Raw genomic sequence first — 9,224 nt, forward strand, 5'->3', positions numbered from 1 at the left:
CAACTTTTGCTAGGCACCCCCACACTTTCAAGTATTTATACGATTGTTCATTACCTTTCCAAAGTTCATAGAGAATTTTTCCTGTGACTTTGTGTGGTATTTTGTTCAAGATATAATTTTTGGTAAGCAATGCTTCCCCCCACATGTTCTTGGGTAACCCAGATTCCTACAACATTGCATTAATCAACTCTTTAAGAGTCCGGTTCTTGTGTTCTGCAACTCCATTAGATTCTGGTGAATAAGGAGCAGTTGTTTGATGGATAATCCCTTGTTTTTGACAAAAGGCATTAAACGGTCCATCATATTCACCTCCTCTATCACTTCTAACTATTTTAATAGTTTTATTTAGTTGGTTCTCAACTTCACGTTTGTATTCTTTGAACTTTTCGAAAGTTTCATCTTGGAAGAACGATCTATTTCCACCTCATAACTATGATATAGCACCATTTCTACACAGAGTTTGACCCTCAATCCATATCCACACAGTTTGAAAGTTCTAGCTCTATATCTCCACCATATCAAATTTTGAAACCTGTATCCCCATAGATGTTGGTTTTATCGGTTTATAATCTAAACCCGAAACCAAACCACATAAACCGTTAGTTAACGCAATTGAAAACCCGACCCGTAGACTCGATTTTTAAACCCGATCTTTATACCCGACTTTTAAACCCGACCTTTTAACCCAGACTCTTGATCGATATCCCTAATTCCAAAAGCTGATGATGAACCCTAAATCCTGGTTCCAAAATTCCCAACTCGAAAGTGATTGTAAATTGCAAATTACAAATTGCAACAGAACGTATGGAGATGGAGAAGATTATGTTTGCGAAGTTTGAAATGAAGATAGAGAAGGAGGTCTTTGAGAGGATGGAAGAAGCAATGGTTGAAGTGAAATCCAACATGAAGAAGATGATGGTTGTTGTAAGAATTGGTTGTATGATGATCGCTTTTGGTGTTTGTAAACTCATAGGTTAAGTCGAATTGGATTGTGTTTGTGTAAAATCTGGTTTAAGCTTGTTTATTTTCGCTGTGTAAGACCTTGTTTATCGTTAAGACCTGTAGGAGTTTGTTATCTATTTAGAAATTTGTAACATCATCAGAATGGATAAAACATTCTTACGTTAAATCCAAGCAGACCATAACTAATGTTAAATCCAAGAAAATCTGACCATAACAATCAAACCCGAAAAACAGAGTACAATACTAGTTTAAAAGAAGCTACAAAAACAGACACCTAAGCTCCTTATATCCGCATGCTCCAAAAACAAACCGCAAATTCCACAAGTTTCTCAAATCTGAGTGAGAGTTCCTTGAGATGCTTCCCCTTGAGATGCTTGAACCTCGCTAGATTCACCTAGAAAAGGCTGTAAGAAAACCAGAAAAAAATCATTATTCAAGAGAAATATAAACAATGACAAACCACAAAACAAAAACACAAAAACAAAGACAAACCTGTTTTTTCATATTGTGGAATCGAGAATTATGATTAGCTGTACCACAGATTTTACAATGCATTATCCTCTTTAACAGTACTGGCTTTTTCTTCGTAGGAGACTCATTTTTTCCTTTCTTTCTTTTTGTGTCAGGCTTACTAACACCATCTTTTCCTTTCTTCCGACCAGGTTGTGCTGGCTCTGGCGGCTCATGAAGTGGTGGAGCACCAACAATTGGCCAAAAACGTGAACCCCTGATTGGAACTAGTCCATCTGTATATGTCTTCCTCCACATTGAAGTATGAAACCATGGACTCACATAAAGCTCAGCATCAATTTTTTTATTCTTCAAAACTGCATAAGCATGCTCACAAGGAATCCCTGTAATCTCCCACCTTCTGCAAGTACAAGTTCTATTTGGCAAGCTCACACGATAACCACATCCACTAAGATCAACCAGATAAGTATTGTTTGTGCTTCTATGAACCGTGCAATCAGCAGCTTTTTCCTCTTCAGCTGCAAGATAATTAACCACGTATGGGGTACATAAACCTTTGTGGGCATGAGATTTGACATCTCTCTTAGCGATACGCACCATTGCCTGTCGAGCAATGGTAGCTAGCATTGGCACAAATGCCTTCTCTCTTGCTTTTACTATCGAACCATTCCAAGATTCTGTAGAATTATTCTCGACATCTTCACAGTGAGGTCCAAGCTTGTAGAAAGCCCTACACCAAGTCCTCGGGTCTGTCTTCATCACATCCGCATAGACACCCGAATCATAGTTGTTTAACCTGTCTAAGTTTTCTTGAAATTCAGCCTCGTTGTAGCTCCATGCAAGGTTCCAAATAAACGGCTTCATGTGAGTCTTCTTTCCATGCTTAGCCTTCACGTTCATATAGATGTGTCTAACACATTTTCTATGCTCGATATTTGGCAGCTCAAGATTAACAGCATATATCAATCCCTGAAATAGAAAAAGAAGTTACATGTAAATTAACATACTTTTATAACATATTAACATATATATGCATAAATATAAGAAGAAGCTAACTTACCTTGTGACGATCCGAGACCATTACGTATCCTTCACCATCTCCTAGATCCAAATCAACCTTAATCTTCCGCACAAACCACAACCAATTTTCTTTGTTTTCCACTTGTACAACAGCCCATGCTATAGGATATATTCGGTTATCCACATCTCGACCCATTGCAACTAATAACTGCCCTTTCATCTTAGCTCTTATAAAGCATCCATCCATTCCTATAAGTGGTCTACATGTGGCCTTCCATGATTTTCTGAGATTATCAAAGCAGACATAGAATCTGTTGAACACATCTAATCCTTCAGCATTCGTGATTGTGTCAATTTCCACACTAGAATTCGGGTTTGAGATTAGTATCTCAGCTTCATAATCCCTGAGACGAGAAAACTGCTCAGCATATTCTTTTTCAATCCACCTCAATGCCTTATTTCTTGCAGCTTGACATTGAGGCCTCGAGACAGTGATCTTCCATTTCTCCTTAACAATTTCTTCAATCTTCATAGGCATAAAGTACTTCGGCTCATCTCTAATCTTATCTAGAAACAACCGTGCAATCACTGGAACCTTTAACATCTCACAAGACCCATTAGGAACACATGAATGCTTTGAAACAAACACCTTAACCTGCCACCTAAAATCTTTTGGAGTAGTTGAACAATAGATACGCCAATCACAGCTACCACCATCACAGCTACCCACACATTCATAGCCAAGCTTCGTTTAATCATACCTGTACTGCTTGAGGTTGCGAGCTGTTCTGAGTGCGTAGTCAAGAACAACCTCTTTAAAGGCTATTCCATTCATGAAAATTTGTCCTTCGTACAACCTTCCATCACCTCTTCTGATGGTGTTATGTCGTCTCCTTGTTCTGACAGCTTCATCTTCATCACTTTCACTTTCGGGATACACATTATGCATAATAGAAGGTTCATCTTCAAACTCAATTAATGTCCCCTCGATGTTATACTGATTTTGCTCTCTTACATCTTCACCATCGGAATCCTCTTCAACCTCAGGGACATCGTTCCAATCGACCACATCCATTGTCGATATCTTGAAAGAAGCACACAATTTCGCTCCACTCAGCTTCGAAATCACTGCAGTTAAAACTAGGGTTCGTCGGGTTTAAGAGTTCGTGATTTGGGATTTTTAGAATTAGGGATTTAAGTTTCTGGGTTTAAGTTAGAATATATCGGGTGGATTATTGGGTGGGTGGGGCTAATTATTGGTTAATTCATTCAAATTAGCTCGTAATTGGTTCAATACTGGTTTTTTCCATTTTTGATTGGTTAAGTACGGATTGGTATACAGTAAACCAACATTAATCGTGATTTATGGGTGAATTGGTTGCAAATTTTCAATTAATGGAGATACAGGTTTCGAAATTTGATATGGTGGAGATATAGAGCTAGAACTTTCAAACTGTGTGGAACTGGATCGAGGGTCAAACTCTGTGTAGAAATGGTGCTATATCATAGTTATGAGGTGGAAATAGATCGTTCTTCCTTTCATCTTTGCTATGTAACAAGTATACATAGCAATATTTTGTGTGATCATTTATAAATGTCACAAAATATTTTTTACCACCTCTACTTTGTACGAATTTTAAATCGCACAAGTCTGTGTGTATTAAACCTAGAGGTTCATTTGTTCTTTCAACTTTGGGTGATGGAATTTAGTGAGTTGAGCTTGTACACAAACTTCATATTTTTCTTTGCTTTTTTTTGCATTTCAGAATTAGGTTCAACTTCATTAATCTCTGTATAGATTTATTATTCACATGTCATAATCTTTCATGCCAAATATTAAAACTCAAGCAAATAAGCAACTGGGTTATTCTCATTGATAGAAACGTTTGCCACAGAGGCTACAACATTGGAAGTAGAAGCAACATTAGCAACATCATTTTTACAAAGGACTGCCGTAACACACATCTTGACAAGTCCATTTTTCACATAACCTCTACCTACAAACACCCCAAACTTCTTGAACACCAGCTTGTCTGCCTCAAAGTGAGCTGATAATCCGACCTTGCCGAGGAGGATGCCGGAAATCATATTCTTCCTCATGTCAGGAACATGCTTCACATTCTAGAGAGTGACTTCTTTTCCTGAGGTCATCTTGAGCACGACTTTCCCAGGACCAGTAATATTTGAAAATGCAGAGTTTCCCATGAACAGCTGCCCCTGTCCCTTGCTCTCCTGATAGGTGCTAAACATTGCCTTATCAGTGCAAATGTGGGTCATGGCACCAGTGTCATACCACCACTCCATTTGATTGTATTTAATCATGTTGACTTCTGAGACCATAGCAGAAAGGTCTCCTTCAGTCAAAAAGTTGGTTTGAGCTTTTCCATTATTCTTGGGCTTGCTGCGACACTCATCTGCCTTATGGCCAAGCTTGTTGCAGTTGTGGCACTTGCCTTTGAACTTCTTTTGTGAGGCTCCATTCTTCTTGAAATTGGTGGAGGATAAAGGTTCCAGTGATGGCTTTTCATAAACCTTAGCCTTTCCCTTTCCCTTGTGGATAGCCACATTCGCATTGTGTCCCATACCCTGAGAGAAACCATGTTGGTAGCGGTTTCTATCCTCCATTTGCAACCTGGTGATGAGATCTTCAAGAGACAACACCTTCTTCTTGTGTTTGAGGTAAGCCTTGAATGAATCCCAGCTTGGAGGTAGCTTATGAATGAAGGCGTTTGCTGTGAAGATCTCACAAACCGACATTCCTTCCGCTGCTACTGATATATCATGGTTTTTATGGTTTTAAACCATGGTATAGGTGTTATTTATAGAGTCTTTCTAGTGTTTTTCGAGTCTTTTGGAGTCTTTACAGGTCTTAGGTACGTGTGGAGCTTAACTGGAGATTTTAGAGCAATTTGGAGTTTAATCAGGATCAAATTCGTCAAGGATGGATTTTGTGCTTTAGTGTCGCTCGACACCATGGAGAGTGACGCTCGACACTTGTCAAAGAAATAAAGAAAAGGCGATTTTGTTTCCTGTTTGAAGAAGGAGTTGGGCCCAGAAGTTCCCAAATAATTTCAAGAAAGCCCAGAACGTGTTTTAGAGATATATATAGGATTTTTATTCCCTTTTTATCCACACCTTAGATTTTTGAGAGAGAGATACTCTGAGTTTTTGCTTTGGGCGATTTTGAGAGCTAAGGGAGACAAGTCTGAACTCTGTCCGTTTAGAGAGAAGATTTCGAACCCCTTTATCTATTTCGATTTAATCTATTGTTTTCTATTCATCATGTTTGTTGTTACAATAATCATGTCTGAGTAGATCACCTGTTAGGTTTAGGGTTTAACTAGGGTTTTATTTGAATGTTTGATTAACTTGCTAGTTAGGGTTCATAATCTATTTAGTTCTTCACCATAGGTTGTTCTTTAAGCTAATTCTAGACTGATCACCTAGAACTTAGATCTTAGGTTGCTTAATTGACACAGAAGTGTAATTGAATAAGTGGAAAGAATCTAGGGTGAGCAAAGTAGCTATTCGCAAAGGAATTTGGTTTAGATACTTTGTGAACATATCGAACTTGTGCATTAAAGCTGGTTTAAATCTGTAGGATTTACAAAGGAATTTGGAATTCTAGGATTTTAACTTAGATAATTTTCACAACGGAAGTTGGTTAGTTATAATTTTGTGCTTCGAGTTCTAGAACCGTACTTAAACCTGAACTCTGATTAGTCAAGTTGATCTACATTCATTGATTTCCTGAAAAAACGCCCTAGACCTAATCTTTCTCCAATCGAACTTACATCCTTTTTCTGTTGCTTATTTATTTTCTCTGCATTGCTGTTTTTAATTCTCATTGTTTAGCTTAGCGTAATTCGAATTCTAATAGGTTTATTGAGTGACTTCTTGTCTCTGTGGTTCGACCCCTACATACTACAACTGCACATCTGTGCTCTTGCAGAGTAGCTTAGAGATAAACTTTGAGCAGATCAAGTTTTGGCGCCATTGCCGGGGACTTGATTTCGCCATTAAACCTAGTTTTTGAGTTTCGACTAAGTTTTTCTTAGTGTCGAGAGACACCACTAGTGGTGTCGCTCGACACCTTTCGTTTTATAACCTAATTTACTTATTTTGTTTTCTCTCTTTGTTTTTGGTACTTCAGGTTTATGCATACTCGTGGAACCAGAAGCAACAAGGACATCCCGCTAGTGAATTTGAGCAACGAGGAGCTTGCTGAGTTAGAGCGAACGAACAGAAAGGCAAAATATCCGGCAATGATGGAGAACGCCAACGGACTTATTCGTGATGATGCTGGAGTCTGGAGAGACCAAGAGGGTCATGTGTGCAATGTGAGAGGCCAAAGGCTTGATGGAGATGGTAACATCATTCCACCAGCACCTTTACCAGTGGATGTTGTTAACCAGAATCCACCACCTGCACCGCGTGGTAATGCTGTGATCGTTCCAAATCAGAGGAACGTTCAAGAAGATCGGAATGTGAGGACACCTGCACCTGCAGCTGGTCGGGGACGAACACTTAGAGATTACAACAGGCCTGAGCAGTTCTATGCAAATCGGTCTGCGATTCGCGCCCCTGCGTTTCAAAGGAACGATTTTGAGCTGAAACCTGTGTACTACACTCTTGTGGGTCAGCATCCCTTTCATGGTCACTCTCATGAGCACCCTATGGATCACATTGAGAGGTTTGAGGACTTGGTCACCAGCATCAAATAAAATGGAGTGTCCAATGATTTCCTCCTCTGCAAGCTGTTTCCTTATTCTCTTGCTGGAGAAACAGCTAACTGGTTGAAGCAATTGGAGCCAGGATCACTCACTACTTGGGAGGAGACCAGGAATGCCTTCCTGCACAACTTCTTCGATGATGCTAGGTCTGATGAATTGAGAAAAAAAATCTCGACATTCTCTCAAGAACCAATCTGAGGCGTTCAAAGCTTCTTGGGTGAGATTTAAGTCTTACCAGCGAGACTGCCCCCATCATGGCTTCAGCGATGTGCAGCTGTTAGGTATCTTCTTCAGAGGTATTGATTGGAGGTATCAGATGGCTCTTGATGCAGCAAGCAATGGAAATTTCAACACCAGATACCCAGACGAAGCTGTTGAGCTCATCGAAAACTTGGCGTCTAGCAATAGCACAAAGAATGCTGATCTTGAGCGGAAGAAGCAAGCTGGGAACATGGATAGATCGCAGATTGCTGAGGTGAAAGCTAAACTTGACTCTGTACATAGTCTTCTAGTGGGTAAGAAGTCTGTCAGATTCACACAGGAAGTGGAGAGTTTCGAACCTGAGGATGAAGCTGAGGAGGAAGATGTCAACTCTGTCAATGGATCAGGGTTTCAGGGTCAGAGGTTTGGTAATCAGCAAGGTAACAGAAGCTTCAGTGGAAACAATCAGAGGAGCACCTTCAACAGTAATCAGAACTTCTCTGGTTAAACACCTAAGCCTCAGTACCAGAAGCCTTATTCCAACAACAGTTTTTCCAGAAACTACAGTACTCCTTCAGCTCAACCTCAAACTCCTGACAATGAGATGAAGTCTATACTGGAACAAATTCTGGAAGGTCAGCAGAAGCTCACCGTGGACTTCAATGGAAAGATGGATGCTCTCTACCTTGATCTGAATGGGAAAATCGAAGCTTTGAACACCCATGTCAAGCAGCTCGATACGCAGGTTGCTCAAACTGCAGGTTCTGTTAAAAGGCAAAAAAGTTTTCTTCCTGGAAAGACTGACACCAATCCGAGGCATCACTGCAGTGCCATCACGTTGAGGAGTGGTAAAATTTTGAGTTCTGAGCCCAAAAAGACGCCACCTGCAGCTGAGGTCGTGGATTTGGAAGATCCTGAAGAAGTTCCTGAAATTGCAGAGACGGTGTCGAGCGACACCACAACCAGTGTCGCGCGTCACCAATCACAGAGCGAAGCTGTTATTGCTCCAAGTCCAAAATCTGCTGAGGAGAATGTCTACAAACCTAAGGTTCCTTACCCAAGGAGCCTTAGGAAGTCCAAGCAAGAGCTTGATGATGCACGATGCAAGGCTTTAATGGAAAAGCTTGTGATTGAAATACCTTTGGTTGATGCTGTGAAAATCACTCCTGTTATCAGGCGTTATGTGAAGCGAAGGGTGACCAATAATCTCAGCCATGAACAAGGAGTGATGATGATTTATGAGCAAGTCAGTGCTGTGATTCAGAACCGAATTCCAGAGAAGCTGTCTGATCCAGGAAGCTTTGTCTTGGACTGCTCCATCTTCACGGAGAAATTCAAGAGATCGTTGTGTGATCTGGGTTCAAGTGTCAATCTCATGCCATATTCAGTCGCTGTCAATCTCGGCATGACTGACTTCAAGCCAACGAGGATATCTCTTATCCTAGCTGATCGATCGACAAAGATACCTGAAGGAGTGTTGGAAGATGTTCCAATCAAGATTGGAGACTGCATGATATCGACTGACTTTGTAATTCTAGAGTATGGAGAGGAGTCTAAGGATCCTCTTATCCTTGGGAGACCTTTTCTAGCTACAGCAGGTGCTATCATCGATGTCAGGAAGGGCAGGATCGCTCTGAATGTTGGAGATCTGGTGATGAACTTTGATATGGACAAGCTGATGAAGAAGCCCACCATCGATGGTCAGACCTTCTACGCCGACACACTCACAGAATTTGCAGAGGAAATATTTCATGAGATGAGACCCACAGACCCACTGGAGAGAGCTTTGACCACATCTGCAACTGAAGCTGAGCACTTGGACGAAATTTCAGCATC

At 40.5% G+C, this 9,224-nt stretch overlaps 1 protein-coding gene across 1 annotated transcript; it reads right to left on the reverse strand.

The window, feature by feature from the left end:
* Positions 1–1,292: 1,292 nt before the first annotated feature.
* On the reverse strand, positions 1,293–3,529 carry LOC112085211. Its single transcript, XM_024154347.1, has 4 exons — positions 3,216–3,529; positions 2,495–3,116; positions 1,456–2,403; positions 1,293–1,367 (listed from the first exon to the last, which is right to left on the reverse strand). Exons 1-4 carry the CDS (start codon positions 3,527–3,529, stop codon positions 1,293–1,295), a joined length of 1,959 nt encoding a protein of 652 aa, XP_024010115.1.
* Between the last annotated feature and the right edge of the window lie 5,695 nt (positions 3,530–9,224).

Source organism: Eutrema salsugineum, unplaced genomic scaffold (genome assembly GCF_000478725.1).
Source record: "Eutrema salsugineum unplaced genomic scaffold, Eutsalg1_0 scaffold_9, whole genome shotgun sequence".
Taxonomy (NCBI): domain Eukaryota; kingdom Viridiplantae; phylum Streptophyta; class Magnoliopsida; order Brassicales; family Brassicaceae; genus Eutrema; species Eutrema salsugineum.

What these genes read in the sequence shown, in the direction of transcription:
- LOC112085211 (XM_024154347.1), bottom strand. Translation starts at nt 3,529, where the DNA reads ATGGATGTGGTCGATTGGAACGATGTCCCTGAGGTTGAAGAGGATTCC. An exon ending in TGGTCTCGGATCGTCACAAG is followed by an intron (nt 2,404 to 2,494) that starts GTAAGTTAGCTT and finishes TTTCTATTTCAG; the next exon opens with GGATTGATATATGCTGTTAA. An exon ending in TCCACAATATGAAAAAACAG is followed by an intron (nt 1,368 to 1,455) that starts GTTTGTCTTTGT and finishes GTTTTCTTACAG; the next exon opens with CCTTTTCTAGGTGAATCTAG.